Source organism: Cyanistes caeruleus, chromosome 24 (genome assembly GCF_971803275.1).
Source record: "Cyanistes caeruleus chromosome 24, bCyaCae1.hap1.1, whole genome shotgun sequence".
Lineage (NCBI taxonomy): Eukaryota > Metazoa > Chordata > Aves > Passeriformes > Paridae > Cyanistes > Cyanistes caeruleus.
In genome coordinates this window covers 6,300,533-6,318,201 of record NC_141724.1, presented here as the reverse complement: position 1 = coordinate 6,318,201, position 17,669 = coordinate 6,300,533, and the positions used below count along the sequence as shown (strand labels likewise).

The following is a 17,669-nucleotide window of genomic DNA, read 5'->3' as shown; positions in this document are numbered from 1 at the left end:
CTTCAGAACTTCTGTGTGAGGCACAAAGCTTCCCAGAGGTCTGTCCCAGACAGAATCATTGGCTCATTTGGATTGAAAAAGACCTTCAAGATTATCAAGTCTGACTGTAAACCTGAGGTAGCCAAGCCCAGCACTGACTCAGGTCTAGGCATTGCTGGGTGCACCCCAGGAATCCACCTGGGGGTGGCTTTTATGGGCTGTACAGGAACACCCATCAGATCAAGCTCTGCACAGACGGCAGCAGTGTCATGTTCAGCACACAGCAGAGCATAATTGATCCAGGAGGTTCTGGAATGCACTGAGGATAAATTCTTGTGCTCACCAGCAGGGAGGACCTGGCGGGGAATGAGAAGCTCAAAGGCAGCCTGAGCTGAGCGAACGTGGAATGGTGGATTCAGGATCCTCAGGGCAACAAGGAGAGCACAGTGATCCCTGGGATTCAGGGTGTCACTTCAGGGATCTGCTTGGTTGAGTCTCATGGGATAAAGCCTTGGAGGGAAGAGGGACCCAGGAGAGCTGGTTGATATGTAAGGATCACCTCCAAGCTCAGGAGCAATGTATCCTAAGCACCAGGAAGTTGGACAAAAACTCCAGGAGGCCTCTGAGGGTGAACAAGGAGCTCCTGGACAAACTCAGAGAGTGTGGAAGCAAGGACAGGCAGCCTGGGAGAAATACAGAGGGACTGTCTGAGCAGCCAGGGATCAGATTAGGAAACTTGAAGCCCTGATAGAGTTAAATCTGGCCAGGGACATCAAGGGCAACAGAAAATCTATAGGCACATTGGTGATAAAAGGAAGACGGGACAATATGGACCCTCTCCAGAAGGAAATGGGACACCTGCTTACCCAGGACATGGAGAAGACTGAGGTTCTCAGTGTTTGTGCCTCAGTCTTCACTGGGAAGTGACCCAGTTATACCACCAGAGTTGCAGAGGCAAAGGCAGGGACTGGGAGAAGGAAGAATCATCCACAGCAGGACAATTACAGAATCCTAAAACCTTTAAGGTTGGAAAAGCCCTCCAAGGTCATCAAGTCCAACCTGTGACCAATACCCACTTTGTCACTCAGCCCAGAGCACTGGGTGCCACATCCAGGAACCTCCAGGGATGGCGACTGCATCATCTCCTTGGGAATCCCCTTCCAATGCCTGACCGCCCCTTCCAGGAAGAAATTCTCTGGATGTCCAACCTGAAACTTTCCTGGTACAACCTGATGCTGTTTCCTCTTGTCCTGTCCCTGTTCCCTGAGAGCAGAGGTTTTTCCCTATGTGCTGCTCAAAGGTGGCTTTGGGTCCATCCCATCTGGCCCTAGGTGCAGGGTATGGATCAGCCCGCTGGGCCCAGGGGAGCGGAGGTGAGGCTGGAGGTTCTGCCACCCAAAAGGATTTGGGCTGAGGAGCACTGGAGAGAGGAGGGTGAGGGAGGTGAAACTGGGTGTGGAGGAAGAGACAAGGAGACACAGCTCATTAATAACCTTCATTTAATCCTTCATGACATTGGAAAATGTAGAAATGTCAGACTCATTCACAGTACTGGTAACATTTGCATTTCTGTGGGTTAATAGCAAAGCCCTTGATATGAAGTACAAGACAATCACTTCATACTTTTTAAAATATAAAATAAATGTTTAGAAAGAACAGCTGTTATTGCTATTAAATTCCTGAGTTCTCTTCATCTATCAGATGCTCCCTGCTATGAGCAGTGCCTGCTCCTCTGCCCTGAAGCTCCCTGGGCTCTCGTGCAGGGTCTGGCCCTGCAGGCTGACCATGGCTTGCAGGGAGATTTTCTGTGGAGGGAAGCAAAGGGAGTCCCTGTGAGTGGCTCCCTCGCTGCCTTGGCACTAGGCAGTTCAGTGGCCAGAGGAAACACCAAAGATTTTTGGCAACACCAACAGCTCAGCTCAGAACCACGTGCCTGGCTCCTAGCTGTGCTATGGACCTTTGCCTTGTCCTGGAGGAAAAGGCCCCTGCGGCTGTGGCTGGGCTGGAAGTGAAGCCAGTCAGGGCCAGTCAAGGCCAGTTAAAGCCAGCCTGACGCTGGAGCTGTGATAACACAGCAGAGACAGACTCTGTGGGCATCACTTAGAGCCTCTCATGGCTCTCCAGCCCTGGTGACTGACCCATGCTGGGGTAATGGCTGGACTCCATCACCTTAAAGGTCTTCTCCAACCAAAATGAATCCATGATCCCATAAAATCTAAGGCTGCCCATCTGCACCACACTGGGCTCTTCAGAAACAGAGAACATTAACTTTGTTTTACCTGGAAGTCACGGATGTAGGTGAGGAAGAAGCTGAGGAAGGAGAATGCCAGCGACCACTCAGAGACTGTGCTGATGATGTGGGGGGTGTAGCCCTGCATTACAGAGGGGAAAAGATCATGTGGAATCTGCTCTGGAACCTGCAGTGGCACAAGGATGGCCAGTGACTTGTGATCTCCCATGAGATCCTGCAACTACAACTATTCCCACTGGAGACCTAAATCCCTTATTGTATCTGGAGTCTCCAATGATGAAATGCTGAGGGATGACAATGACCAGAACACCTGCTCCAACTGGGATGATGCCCCCTGGGAATTTAATACCCACCTGCAAAAGGCTCAATCCAGAGCTCAATTAACAGAGTAGAGAGGTTTGAGGCCCTCCTCAAGATGCAGAAGGTATAAATACAGAGTTACACTTGAAGATCCAACAGTTTTGTGAGATTAGAACTTCAGCAAGTGCTGGCACAGGCTGCACAGAGCAGCTGTAGCTGCTCCATCCCTGGAAGTCCAAGTTGCCTATGGCAAGGAGTGGGACTGGATGGGCTTTAAGGTCCCTCCCAACCCACCCCAGCCTGGGATCCCATCATTCCAAGGAGCTGCTGGCTGGTTTGACTGGTACAGCTCTCTCCCACCCCAGTCTGTGTTGTGAGCTGCAGGAAGCTCCCACCTGTGCCTCCAAATCCAGCTGGATTTGATCTCCATTTCACCCTGCAATCACTTACTCTTTCCTGGGGCTCCCAGTGCAGCTTCTGCACCAGGTTCTGTCCATAAAGGCCACTGTACAGCACAACCGAGGACACAAACACTGAGGGAAGAGGTTAAGGAAGATTCAAGGCTAAAGATGAGCAACATGGAATTTGCAGACTGTGTCAAGCTGAGGCTCTGAAGTCTCAGCCTGAGGAGCAGAAATGCTGCCATGGACTGTTCACACCGTGCCCTTCAACCCATGGCTTGTCCCAACCCACTGGTTATTGTCACGTGAAAAGGTTCCTTTGAACCTAAATTCATTATTTCTGTTCTCCGTATGCTGCCTCTGATCAAACACAGTGCTCTCACTGAAATGTTTAAGCTATGATCAGATGTGAGCACTTACTGAGCATTTTTATTTAATTTTACTGGTATTTCCCACTCTAGTAAAGAGTCTAGTTCTCTTTCTCTGATGGATTTTCAATGTCTCAACTACCTTGCATTCTTGTTGTGAGCCACAGGTTGGAATTCAGTATCACCTGCAGCAAAGAGGGTTTTTGGCTTTTCTGTTTCCCTCTTAGTCAAGGTTTGAGAAGTGCTTTGGATTTCACCCCATGTGACAATGATCTCCCATTCAATCCAAGACCTGGATCCTTCTGGAGTGTTTGACGTCACTTTTTCAACATCTTACAGAGGGAAGGTACCCAAAAAAGTGCTCCTGCAACACAACAACTCAGATCATTAATTTATAGACAACCTGATTTTCATCTCATTTCATTTCATTTCAGGATCAAGAAATTAACTTCTTCAGTGGTTAATGAAATTAAGCATCAAGAGCCTCCTGATGCAAAAGATTAATTTTGGTGGTGAACAAGGCTGTACCTCCTGGCACAGATATGGCCTTCAGAACCCAGACTTCCAAAGCTTATTAGAAAATGGACATGAGTGGTTTAGGAGTTCTGGTTACTGACTGGACCTCAGACACCCAATTTTCTGCTAATTGAACTGGACAGCTCTAGGAGCTGTTTATTATCTGCCAGAGTTCCTGTTGCACTGGGAAGATTTTAATCATTGTGATATAAAAGCAACTGGTTCCCATTGCCTCCCTGCCCATTTCAGTGGGTCATCAACTGCCTTGCTCTGGGCTGGCAGTTCTGCTGTTACACTCCACCACAGGACCAGGAGTATTTTCATAGATTCAGAGGATTGTTCAGGTTGGAAAAGACCTCTGAGGTTGAGTCCAATTGTTCCCCAAGGCCACCACAAACCCATGTCCCCAGGTGCCACATCCACATGCCTTTTAAATTTCTCCAGGGATGGTGACTCCACCTCTGCCCTAGGCAGTTGTGCCAGAGCCTGACCACCTTTTCTAGGAAGTTTTCCCCAATATCCAGCCTGACCCCCCCCTGACACAGCTTGAGGTCATTTCCTCCTGTCCTGTCCCTGTTCCCTGGCAGCAGAGCCTGATCCCCACCTGGCTGTCCCCTCCTGGCAGGGAGTTGTGCAGAGCCAGAAGAGCCCCCCTGAGCCTCCTTTTCTCCAGGCTGAGCCCCCCAGATGCTCCCTCAGCAACTCCAGGGCTCCAGCCCCTTCCCCAGCCCCATCTCTTCCCTGAACACACCCCAGCTCCTCAATGTCCCTCTGGTCAGGAGGGGCCCAGAGCTGTCCCCAGGACTGGAGATGCCCCAGCAGTGCCTGTGACCCCAGAGCTGACATAAAATACATTTCCTTCTTTCTTCCAGAACCTGTTACAATCATTTAACCCAAGGCCACAGACTTCTCCCTTTCCCCATCTTTCCCTTATTACAATAAGAGCTGTTAATTTAGAACAATAATCTCCCTTTTCTTCCCCTTTCGTTGTTATCTACGTGCACATCATTATTTCTACAACTTCCCTATAATTTTGGTTAGACTACACTGGCACAAAAACCTCTTTTGAGGTTTGTGGGCTGTTGGCATCTCTAAGAGGAGCATAACTTACAGCAGATCATATTGTTCATAGAACATATTTTAGTTTCCCCCCAGTTTGGTTCCTCCCTATTCAAAGCTGAAAATCTTGTTTATTAATACCAAAAGTTTATGTTAAATACAACAATTCTCCAAGTTTCTTGGGTGATTTCCCTGCTGTCTGCCAAGGCCCCTCAGCAGGTGAGGGTCCTTCATTATGGATAACAAGCCTGAGCTCAGTCCCTGCTCCTCTGACTGTACAGATTCTACACTCCTGCAGCAGCAAGGACGGGAGCCCAGCGAGATTCTCCAGCCTTGGGAAATGGGACATACGATTTAGTACTGGTACTGGCTGCCAGCCTGGAAATGAGTGGGATTGGTGGGGATTAAATCAGTGGCCTGGACACAGCTGCAGGTGGGACAGTGTTCAAGAAATGGGTTTTGCAACTTGTGTCTCTGGAATTCAGGAGATTTGATGGTGGTGTCCTGTTTGACAAAAACAGTTTAATTTTTAAATCCAATGTTCAAGTCCATTGTGGTGAGCAGGGGAACTGTTCTAGTGCAGTTTCCTGACTGCTTCAATGATTCAGGAGAGGAAAAAGGCCTCTGTTTCTGAGTGGGTTTGCCCACATTTTTTATATGAATATATGGATAAATGGGAATGGATTCCCACTGTAAAAGGGCCGGACTAGAAGGTCCCTTCAACCCAAACCATTCTGTGTTTCCCTCTTTCCCTAAACCCCACAGCTGCTTCCAGCATTCAGAATCCAGAGCTGAAGGGGGTGATGGATTCTGATGGTGAGAGAAGGTGGTAGGGAGTGCCAGTCAGAAATATCTTGTCTTTTGAACTGCAGGATGGGCAGGGAGGAGATCAGAGGTCAAAGTCCCCAGACTCACCCTTGAAATGTGCTCCAGACTTGTCTCTCTGGCCAGTGCCAGCACATCATCCCTGTTCTGGAGCCAGCTGGAACAGCCAGCCCTGTTCCACATGGTCTGTTAGAGTATTTCCTCTTGTGCTACATTCTGGGTTTCTTTTTCAGTTGTATCCAACTCTCAACACCCTTCACCACTCCTGTCTCAGGAACTTATTTCTTACCTGTTTTTTCCCCCATTGAAACCACCCATCCCTTAAGCACAATTCCCTTTGGCCTCACATTTCTTAATTTAGTCAGACCTCTTGGGCATAAACTCTTATTTTTCCTATTTTCAGTCTCTGGTGTGCAGTAGGAAAGGGGAGGAGAAAGCGTAGTAACCATCCCTTTAAATATCCATGGGGGATATTAAAAGTATTAAAGGGATTAACCATTTTCCCTGAAATTCCCAGGCTGGAATACAGAACACTACAGGCTCTACAATCAAGGGTGACAGGCCCCCTGTGGCACATGGGGGTGGATCAGTTCAAGCAGGTGTAAATGCTGTGGTTTTGGTGTTGATGCAAAGGATACTGCTCAGGATGCTGGAACAGCTCCACAGGAACACAGCCAGGCGGGCCCAGAAGATGTCTTTGCTGTGAAGTTCTGGCTGCATCAGGTAGGACAGGATGGTCTGAACCAGCATGTAAATGGAGCCCACCCCGAAGGTCAGGCAGGCTCCCAGCACGTGGATGTAGTACAGGATGCATTTCTAGGGAAAGTGTTGCCTGTGAAAACCTGGTTTCATTTTCTTCTGTAAACATCTGGCATCCACCCCTCAGTGACCTTCTCCCACCCCGAGCTAAGCAGCTCTGGACTGTGCCAGTCCCCATCAGGCTCTTCTTGGAAGCCCCCCTGGGAGATGTCTGGAAGCCAAAACCTGCCAGCCTCTGGAATTTTGGTGAAGTTGCAGGTCACAGCTGTACCTTCAGTGCAGGAATTTGTGAGAGCTCATCTCATAAATGGACAATAGCACAGGAATTGTGTGAGAGGATCCCTGCAGGTAGTCAGGGAATGGGAGTGACAACATTTTTACCCCAAGAACCTGTGCATCTATGAAAGATTATGTACTACAGGACAGACACAACATGATTCTAGTACACAATTTTGGATTAAAAATAATGAGGTTTTGCATTTCTCTGAATGCTTGAATAAAGATTGTTTGTCAGATTAGTATCTTTGAATACTCTGAGGGGACAAGGTTCAATCAAGCAGCAATACTTAAAAATACCACCAGGGGAACCGAGTCAAATAGCAAAAACAACCAAATACCAGTAAATACTCCAAAAAACCCAACCCAACTAAAAATTTATTATTGAAAAATATGTGTGTGGAAAGTCACATGTGTCCAGCCCTTTCCTCTCATCACCAGCTCAGCACATGAGCCAGAGCCAGGGAACAGAAAGTGTCATCAGACCTGCACAAGGCAAGGCCTGGCAGCCTCCTGTACCCCAATAAAGCAATGGTTTTTGCCCTAAAATATGAGGTTCTCTGTGTATCTCACTGAGTAACTCTTAAGATCAAGCTTTTCCTTGAGCACTTGTTGTGCTTCATTTGTGGACAAATGAATTTTAAGTTCTGCATCCAGTGCGAATTTCTATTTAAGAAATAAGCAGGTTGCAAAGGTGTGTGCCCCACAATCATGTGCATGTGCATGTCAGCACAGAGAAATTCTCTATTTCCACACTTTGGGGTCTTCAGTCACTAGTGGATTTCAGGGCAATATGCAAGTGCATCACTTCCAACTTTTGTTTTGCTCAAGATTAAATGAAACACGAACTGTTACCAAATTAACATGCACCTTCTGGGTTTTGATTGCTGTGAAACACAAAGAAAGTAGAAAAAAACTTTCTTGAGAGCAGTGGAGGGAAATCATGGAGTTGAGCAGAGCCTGGAGGATTCTTCTGGGTGGGTGTGGAATGGGAGCCTCTGAGGGCTCTAGAAAGTAGTAAATACATTGAGGCCTCCAAAAGAAAAAATGCCTAGAAAGAGAGTGCTGAGGTTTCTAAGAGTGGGGCAGCTGAAGCACTTGAGAAGCTGTGCTAGGGAAAAGGTGGAGCTTCCCATCAGCTTTTCCTCTTTGGTTTTCCCTGTCCCTAATCCAGCAGGAGCCCAAGGTGACACCACAGCCTGGGGTGGCTACAGGCACCCCAACAGAGCCCCAAAATCCATCAGGTAATTAATGTAATAAGGCTGGCAATTATATAATCACCAGGCAAATAAACCAAAGGACTGGGACCTGCTCATGGTGTGATGGGTGAGAATATCAGATTTGTTTTTTTTGGAGTGGAAAGTATTGGGGAAAAAAAAAAATAGAGACCTGGGATGGAGAAAATCAGAAGAATTAATGTTGCAGAATTTTCAAGAATTTGAGAAGGTTTGAAGGAAAATCTACCTGAGAGGGCAGGTTTTCCAGAGCTGGGCTTGTGGGGTTGGGTGGTTTTGTTGGCTTTACTTCTAGTTGTAACAAGTTTTTACTATTTGATACCTCCCTCATTCTCCTGAGTCACAGTGGTGGGCTTTCAATCTGGACCTCAGGCTTTCAACCTGCCTGGAAGGAGATCCAAGTGGGGCTTCTGCAATGCTTGGTGGATAGGAATGTTTTGAAATGTCATGAACAGCTGCTCACAGGTCCCAAAGCAAATAAGGAATAACTAGCAAATTATAAGCCAAACCTTATATTTTTTAATTCTCTGTAGAGAATTTGACAAAAAAAGCACTTTGGCATGGAAAGCTGCTCTCTGTAAATCCTCAGTTTACCAGAGATCTCAGAACAGACACAGCTCTGGCAGGAGCAGAGCACAAACCTGGAAATTGGCAATAATGCAGAGTCCAAAGCAGCTCATCCATCCCAGCGTGAGGCCCAGCTTATTCAGCCTGAGGATCCTGGGGTTTCCTGGGCTCAGGGCAGACACTTGTTTGTACCGCACGTACATGGTGGCCATCCCTGCCAAAGACAGCCACAGGCACTCAGATTCCTGCCAGGAAGCAGTGTCCTTGTTTACCTGGCAAGATGCTGAGTAACAGAGGCAACTCCTACAATACAAGAATTTTTTTAGGGCACAGTGAAATAGGAAAGCTGAAAGGCTGGAAGTGAAAATTGAAATAATATAATGGCAAACAAGTCAAACTAATAAATTTTTCTGATCCATTTCATTTAAAAGCCGTATGAGGCTGTTTTCCCTCCCTCCATTGCTGCAGCACAGGTAAGGTGACTGCCTTGAATTTGCATTTTTATTGCTTTTACTTTTCTGTTAGTTTTTTTAATGCACTTTTTGCCCTTCTGGAATCTGCAATTGCCATGTTAGCAATTCCTGGATAACATCCCTGATACACACTTTGAATTGCTTAAGAAAATTGAGATTTATTGTTCAGTATTTAGTTTTTGAGTAAGAGTTCTGGGCTATTTCATGATCTGGAGAAGGAAGTGAACTTGTTTAAAGCTGTTGCATTCCAGAACTGCCTACAGCTCACCAAGGCCAGCTTTCTGTACTCACCCAAGAAGGTTGAAACATTTAACATGATCCCAAATAAGCATCTTTCAGGTGGTATTGTCCCTGTATCACTGGAAAAGAAAAATGGAGTGATACATATCCTATATTATTTATATTTATATTAAAAATACTTCCAACATAACTTTACTTATTTCTTGTAAAAAAAGCCCCTCCCAGATATTTTTCACTGAATTTTTCATTCCTCAAACTATGCTGTGCTGGTTTTAGAGCTGTAGAAATCACCATGGTAAAGACAAGCTAGCCCTGGTGCAGGGAATGATCACACTCAGAGTAACTGTTCCTTTCATAGCGATCTTGATGCCATTAAAGGTGAATAAAAAGGATTGAAACTGGAAAAATGAAGAACACGGAAAACTGAAAGGGCAAAGCTTTCAGTTATATCAGCCTTGATGGAATAAAGTTGGCAATGTAGATTTTAGTATGGATTGTGCAACAAACCTGGTGTCAGTGAGTGGCTTCACTCTGAGCAGGGGTGTGGTGAGGCACCTCCAGTTCCCTTGTTCATCATAATGTTAAGGGAATGTTGATAGAGCTAAAGCCTTGCACAAAACAGACATCTTTAAATAGAGTAACACACAAATCCCAGAATGGGTTGGGTTGGGAGGGACTTTTAAGCTCATCTCAACTATTTCATTCCAACCTTCCACCATCTCAGGTTGCTCCAACCTGGCCTTGGACATTTTCAAGGCATGGGGCAACCACAGCTTCTCTGGGCAACCTGTGCCAGGGCCTCAGCAACCTCACAGGGAAGGAATTTCCTCCTAACAATTAACCTCATTTTCTGCTCTGTCAGTTTAATATCACCTCTAACTATAAATGTAATGTAACTTTAGAACTGGAGCTGTTGGGTAAGAACTGCTATACAAGTCTGGAATTGGGAAGAATTCCCAGGAGTGGGGTCAGTTCAGTGCTTTGACACAGGGTGGACATCACAGACCTGATGTAGGGCACCAAAGGGTCAACATGGTGCAGGACAATTGCAGTGATGTAGGAAAACACAAACGATGCTGCTGACCACACCACCAGCGCCACGGGGAGGAACGAGAGGCCTTGCTGGAACCACCACATTTCAGGGCTGACTTCTGCCTCCAGACACTGTGAAGAACCAAATGCAAAGGTTTACTAAGAGTTCTCAAATATTTACTGAGATTCTCAGTAAATTTGAGTTCTCAAGGGTTTACTGAGAGTTCTCAAGGGTTTACTGAGATTTCCAAAAGTTAACGAGGATTTTACTACAAGGACTCCGAAGTTTTGCTTTCATTGAGGCAGGCTGCTTCCAATTCAGCAGTTTGAGGTTGCTCTCGGTCCTCTCCTGCAAACCCAAAGTGAACACTGACTTGACAGAAGAAATCATAAATAAGTGATCAAGTGGATCAAGTGGATCCCTGTGAGTAAGTGACTCCATTTTCTTCAGCCTTGTGTCACAGCTGACAGAGAATGTGTCCCTGTATTGACACTGCAACTGATGGTGGCTGTGGTGGAGCCTCCAGCTTCTATTAACACTTAGCTGGGTTGATATGGAGGAAATGACACAAAATTACTTTAATACCTGCCCTCAATTATTCCCTGTCAGACTGTGTGACTCAACATATGTCACAGAGTCCCAGGGTTGGCAGGGACTTCAAACCCCACCTTGTTCCACCCCCTGCCATGGGGAGGGACACCTTCCACTATCCCAGGCTGCTCCATGCTCTGTCCAGCCTGGCCTTGGACACTTCCAAGGATCCAAGGGCAGCCACAGCTGCTCTGGGCACCTGTGCCAGGGCCTCGCCACCCTCAGAGGAAGAAACATCCCAATATCCCATCTAACCCTGCCATCCTTTAGTGGCACACACATAGGTTTTATTTTCCACTCTGAGTCCTCTTTGCTTGAGAGTCTCCTTTCCTTGTCTCTCCATAATGTGCTGAGGGGCTCTCTGAAAGCACTGGGGATTTTCTGGGCTCACTGTGTTAACACTGAACCAAGAGCTGCATTTCCCCACATCTCTTCCTCCCATCCTGGCTAGATTTGGGTATTGCCAAGGAGAAGCCTGTGCTGAAGTACCTCACAGAGTGGGACAGAAAATGACTTTGCCATTCTGCAACAATTCTTTAAAATTAGTTTGTTTTTTAAATTTATTAATGTTTAGGATAAAATGTGAAAATAAAAAACCAAACAACCATATTTTGGATGACATAAAAATTGAAGTAATGTTTAGATATATTTATTCTATGCTGCAAAGATAACTTTTGGACGATATCACCTATAAAGGTTTGAGAACATAAACCAAATTCTTTAGTGGAGAACAAATCAGAACTTTCCCATGGATTGTAATATCAATAATAACAATACTAATATTAACCGGGCAGGGGCACCTTTCACTAGGGCAGATTGCTGAGCTCCATCCAGCCTGGCTTCATGACCTCTCACCTGTCTGAGCTCACTGCTACCAACCTCAACCCTCAAACTCAAGGGTTGCTCACAGGAGTTGCTGTTTTACAGGTGGGAGGAAAAGATCCACGTGCAGTGCAGTGAAATGATGACTCTACTCACACTGACCAGTTCCCTAAATCCCAGCCTGACAGCAAATCCGTGTCCCAGCCCTGTTCCCTACGAGCAAGAAGGGGCAGCTGTGTCACACTGGTGAGCTCACACAGACAGAACTGGGACTCCTCCCTACTCTTGATGCAAAAGTGAAGTTGCTACTAGCTCCAAACACAACAAGAGCTATTTCAGCATCCCAGAATGGGGGACCAGCAGGGGAAGGAGTTCTGGAAGTTCTGGACCATCCCTCTGCTCAAGCAGGGACACCAGAGCCAGTAGTGCAGGATGACACCCCAAGGATGGAAAGACCACAGACACAACCTTTCTGGGCACCAGGGTTGACCAGTGCCAGTCACCCTCACAGGGAAAAATGGTTTTCTGATGGTCACTGGAGAGAAGAAAAAGTGTTTCAACATAGTTAAAACTGGAGACTGTAAGTGGAAGATGAAAAAGGACATAGGTGAAGAGCAAATAATGGAGAGCATGCAGCTAAGGGCATCCAGGCAAAGATCTGTATGTGAGAAAAGCAAAATAATGTTGAAACAAATTAAAAGGAACTACAACACTGATAGATTTTAGAAGGGCATGGCCTGGGGTGGAAAGGCTGGAGGAAAGGAGGAAGAGAAAAGGAAGAAAGCAGAAGGACCAAAGTCTCATGGCAAGAAAGAAGTCAGAACAAGTGGGTGAATCTTGCAGGAGATCAGAGCTCGTCAACCTTCACAACCCTTGCACAGAATGGACAACTACAGCCTTTTAGAGGTGAAGGGTCAGCTGCTTGTGAGAAATCTGATTGGTGGCAGGTAAAGGTGTTTAACAGGATATGTAGTGAGTAAGAACAGACTGACAGAATTCAAGTGGCCTGATTTCTTGCCTGTTTTTAAGCTAAATATAAACTTTGCCATCCGATCATGATTTTAAGACTGCAATGCAGTAATGACTGTAACTTCACAAACTCATCTCTAGTATGAGTAAATTTGGAATTTGAAAGAAAAATGCATATTTTGCATTACTTTCTCTGTTGTAAATGTTATGTGCCTGGGTATGTAATTCCCAGCTCCAAGCAGTCAGTATGAATATACTTTTCCTTTCACATTTAAATACTCATAGTGCCTTAATTTTATTTCTGAGCTAACAGATTTTCCCCTGAAAACCAACCAACCAACCACATTCCACATACCTGAGAACAAGGGCATCAGAGGACATGTCACTTAAGGGGAATCCAAGGTCATTTTTCTGATGAAGTTCCACATTTGCTTCATTTTTCTGACTCTCTGAGATATAAAGGAAAATAAACAAGATGTAAGGTACTTTGTACCTCTTGCCTTGTTTGTTCTCAGCACCTTCTGTTAGTCACTGCTGCTGACTGGACACAAGATTAAACTGTTGGCTTGCCCCATGATGTTCTTCCTGCATTCCAAGAGGTTTAAGGAGTGAAGCTTGTGGTGGGGAGGTAGAAATGAAGAAAAACTGGTGTTTAAGGCTCTTTGATTTTAGGAGCTGTATACACAACCATTTAACTTGAACTGAAGAGCTTCTCAAGAGATGAAGTGAATGCAACTAAAGCCAGTGCCTAAGACCATGGCTTTCACCTAAGAAAAGGAACAGAACATTTCCCATTTCATTGTGGACACAAACCCCAAAGTCCTGCTGGTGCAATGCTAAATACATAGCTGGAGAGGGGCTGGAGCAACCTGAGAAACACTAGATCATTTAAGTTGAAAATGCCCTCAAACATCATCAGGTCTACCTGTTCACATGGCACTGCCAAAGCCACCACTAAACCACATCCCAGGTGATATATCCACGGCTTTTAAATCCCTCCAGGGATGGTGACTCCACCTCGGCCCTGGACAGCCTGTGCCAGTGCTGGACAACTCTTTTCAGGAAGAAATTTTTTCCCAATATCCAACCTGAACTTTCCCTGGTGCAGCTTGATGCCATTCCCTGTCCTGTCCCTTGTTCCCTGGCAGCAGAGCCTGACACCCCATCCTGGCTGTCCCCTCCTGGCAGGGAGTTGTGCAGAGCCAGAAGGGCCCCCCTGAGCCTCCTTTTCTCCAGGCTGAGCCCCCCAGATGCTCCCTCAGCAACTCCTGGGCTCCAGCCCCTTCCCCAGCCCCATTCTCTTCCCTGGACACACCCCAGCCCCTCAATGTCCCTCTGGTCAGGAGGGGCCCAGAGCTGTCCCCAGGACTGGAGGTGCCCCAGCAGTGCCAGCGCAGGGCACCATGCTGGGCCTTCTGGACACACCATGGCTGCAACAGCCCAGGTGCCACTGCCCACACAGGCACATCTGGGTTCAGGTCCAGCCACTGTCACCAGCACCACAAAATCCTTTCCCAGCTTTCCAGCCACTCCTTCTCCAGCGTGGATCATGTCATGGGACTGTTGTGACCCGAGGACAGAACCTGGCATTGGTCTTGTTGACTCTCCCACTGCTGGCCTCAGCCATGGATCCAGCCCCTCCATTTAACCAGACATTCCTTAAGTCCTGACTTCTCACACAGGTTTAAGGCACTGCCTAGGGGATGGAGAGGGGCTGAAGCTCTGTGGGAGATAAAGCTCACGGACAATGCAGATTCTTTACCTGCTGAGGGTATTTACGTGCTTGTGCAGACTGATTTACCTGGGCTCAGTAAAGCAGAACAGCTATTCCCAACTTCTCCCTGTAAATTGCCCTTACTACAACTGCCCTTTGTGTTTACAAAATAAACCTGTCCACACAGGCAGCTCATCAGCACTGTCTGCTCCAAAGCAAGCTGGGCTGCAGGGGAGCTCTCACTTTGTTAGGACAGGGAATCTCTGTACCCTGAGCTGTCACCAAGCCCAGAGCTGAGCCCTGCACATGACTTATCATGATTTTCATGTGGTCTGGCACAAAAAGCACCTTCAGTCACACCCCAGAGCACTACTGAGGCATAGCTTCTTATTGAAAGTGTAGCTGCAGGCTGGCGGAATCATGGAATCTACTGAGCTGGAAGAGACCTACAAGGATCATCCAGTCCAACCTCTGGCCCTGCACAGACACTCCATCAATCCCACCCTGTGCACCCCTGAGAGCCTTGTCCAAACACTCCTGGAGCTCTGGCAGCCTTGGGGCTGTGCCCATTCCCTGGGGAGCCTGGGCAGTGCCAGCACCCTCAGGGGGAAGAACCTTTCCCCTGATATCCAGCCTAAATCTCCACTGGCATGGCTCCAACCATTCCCTTGGGTCCTTTACCTGGTCACAGAGAACAGATCAGAGCTGTCCCTCAGGAGGAATCTGCAGGCCTCCAGGAGGTTCATCCTGACAGCACCAGTTGGGGTCTGTCCCTCTTGACTTCCTCAGCAGAAACCCCTCACTAACTCTCCTTACTCTAAAGCAAAATTTGTAAATTTTTCCTCCTTTAAATTCTCTTACATCAGTCAAGATCTACCCTGAGTTCTTATCTCCCTCCATATTAAATATTTTACAGTGGAATCAAGTAAGTTTTCCCACTATTCTGGGGGCAGACTGTACATCCCCAACACAGGCTTCATGCTGGGCAAATCCCTGGGCACAGTCAGGGCATGGTGTACTCCAGACTGGTGTAGTCCCAGCTTCCAGTTGTGCACCTGCCCTGCGCCCCTGCCAACTCCCAGGCTCTGTCTAGGCACAGAACGAGGCAGAAAGGAATTGCCATGTGCCAGCTGCAAAGTCCTGAGATAAGTTATTATTATCACCTCATCCTATCCTATTGTTTTCAACAGGGAGAAGGAAAACACACTCAAATTCGTTTTTTCATAAGCTCCTTTGCAAGCTAATACAACAGCAATGGCCAGCTTCAATTTTCCACATAAGTATGATTTTCTTAAACATTTATCCTGATCTTCAGGCACTTTGGAGTTCTAAGGGTTTTTTTTTAAGCTCCAGTTTGAATATCACAGATTGTTTCCAATATCAAGAGCAAGTGAAGGAAGTGTTCCAAAAGCAAAGGAGATTTTAACCTCCTCAGAAGTGTTTCTCCCAGTGCAAGAATGCAGCCAACACCCTGCCTAGGATGGAGCATGTGGAATAGAAACTCCAAAGGAAGATGAAAGATGGGAAAGACCATCAAGGGCAGAAAGTTCATGTTAGCTGGAATGATAAAGCTGCAAAGATGGTTGAATTACATGGGAAAAAGGGAACTTCCTGAATTACTGCTGATCCTGGATTGTAAACCTCAGCCAGACAGGCTGAGATAAAGCCCTGCCAAGGGACATTTTCTCTCCAGCAAATTGACAGTGCTGAGGGAAGGACAGAGGAATTTGTTTGTTCCTGCCTAAACAAACAGAGGCTGGATGGGCTGAGCCCAAACAGCCTGCACAGCTACCTGTCAGGTCCCACTGATAAGCCGCAGGTAAAGGTCACTGATCCTCAAAGCACTGATATAAGGAAGTAGGAGATGTGTCACCCCTGATGTCCCTGCTACACGTTGGTGTTTTGAGTGTTTTCTCAGTACAGACACCAAAAACACTGCCATGAAATCTTTCAGTCTTGGGGGCAGCTTCCAAGGGGTCTCCATGTTCTGGCCTTGCTCCTGTTCCCTGGCTGGGAAGGTACAGCATGGCCTGGAGCCAACCCAAACAGTGCCAGGCCCAGGACACTGTGACACAGGATGTCCCCAAGCCTGCTTGGGACACCTGGCACACTCTGACAGTGGCCAAGTTCTCCAGCTGATCCAGGGGCTGTGTCAGAGGCACTGGCGAATCCCACCTGCCTGACCACAGATTCAGCTAAAAACACCTGAGTCCTCAGAGCAGAGCCAGCGGGAGATTCCCACAGGACAGCTGGGACTGGAATTGCTGCAAGGTCACAGGGGCAGTGCGGGTGCTGGGGGCAATCACAGAGGAAAGGTAAAAGGAACCAGGATGGAGGAAGGTTTATGAGAGGAGGGAAAGGGAATGAAGGGGAGAAAGGGGAGGCTGAGGGCAGAGATGAAGGTGCAGAGGGGCTCAGTGGGGTCCTCGGAGCAGAGGAGCTACTGGAAGTGATGGTGGTCACTGGGGATGTGATGGTGGTCACTGGGGATGTGATGATGGTCACTGGGCAGCAGGGACAGTGATGGCGGTCACTGGGGCTGGTGCAGGGCACAAAGGGGATAAGGAGGATTTGTCAGGACAGGGAGGGAGGACACCTGAGGTTCCTGGGGTTCCGAAGGGCAGTGGAGACTGCAGGGCAGCCGGAGGGGGCCGCAGTGGGGTGGGGGTGATATGGAGGAGGTGAGAGGACACCGGGGGATCCCTAAGGGGGTGATGAGGGCTGACAGAGGCCATGGCGCCACTGAGGATCGGGGGGGTCTCTGAGGGGATGACAAGGGGTCTCGGAGGGGTGACTCTGACGGGGTGACAGGGACACCGCAAGGTCGCTGAAGGGGATGAAGGGGGCCCCTGAGGGGGTGACAGAAGATCTCGGAGGCGGTAACAAGTGTTCTGTCACCGGGCGGTCGCTGAGGGGGTGACAGAGGTGGCTGGGGGAGGAAAAGGGAGTTTGGAGCGTCTCTCGGGGGGGTGACGGGGGTGAGAGCGGTGCGGGTTTGGGGTCCCCCCATTCTCCCCCCCTTCACCTGATGGAGCGTCTCTCGGGGGGGTGACAGGGGCGAGAGCAGTGCGGGTTTGGGGGTCGTGTCCCCCGTTCTCCCCCCCTTCACCTCAGCCGCTCCCGCGCCGTCCTCGCGCCGCCCCGGCCCCGCCCCGAGCGCGCGCTGCCGCCGCCTCCTTTCCGGCCGTCGCAAAAGCGGCGTAAAGAAAGCGCCGCCCGGTGTGGGGAGCGGAGGTAACGCCGGGGGAGTCCCGGCCCGGCGGGGGCAGCGCGGAGCCCCCGGCCCGGCGG

At 48.1% G+C, this 17,669-nt stretch overlaps 2 protein-coding genes across 11 annotated transcripts in view; one reads left to right on the top strand and one right to left on the bottom strand.

The window, feature by feature from the left end:
- Positions 1-1,461: 1,461 nt before the first annotated feature.
- On the bottom strand, positions 1,462-17,561 carry DRAM2 (DNA damage regulated autophagy modulator 2). Of its 3 annotated transcripts, none has more exons than XM_086861958.1 (9): positions 17,488-17,561; positions 13,020-13,113; positions 10,256-10,413; positions 9,301-9,368; positions 8,611-8,750; positions 6,338-6,515; positions 2,981-3,063; positions 2,259-2,351; positions 1,462-1,784 (listed from the first exon to the last, which is right to left on the bottom strand). In XM_086861958.1, exons 3-9 carry the CDS (start codon positions 10,384-10,386, stop codon positions 1,677-1,679), a joined length of 801 nt encoding a protein of 266 aa, XP_086718084.1. In that variant the 5' UTR covers positions 10,387-10,413; positions 13,020-13,113; positions 17,488-17,561; the 3' UTR covers positions 1,462-1,676. The 3 variants fall into 3 exon arrangements, with proteins under 3 accessions (XP_086718084.1, XP_086718083.1, XP_086718085.1); XM_086861957.1 differs by having other exon boundaries at positions 17,404-17,555; XM_086861959.1 differs by lacking the exon at positions 13,020-13,113 and having other exon boundaries at positions 17,404-17,506.
- Positions 16,486-17,669, top strand: part of CEPT1 (choline/ethanolamine phosphotransferase 1) — a 32,115-nt gene continuing 30,931 nt past the window's right edge. For 3 of the 8 annotated variants that reach the window (XM_086861945.1, XM_086861947.1, XM_086861944.1), the window contains exon 1: positions 17,570-17,612. The gene's annotated coding sequence lies outside the window, so the exon portion shown is untranslated. Of the gene's footprint in view, positions 16,694-17,528; positions 17,613-17,669 lie in introns of those variants that run through there. The other 5 variants (XM_086861949.1, XM_086861955.1, XM_086861952.1 and 2 more) reach the window with 5 other exon arrangements.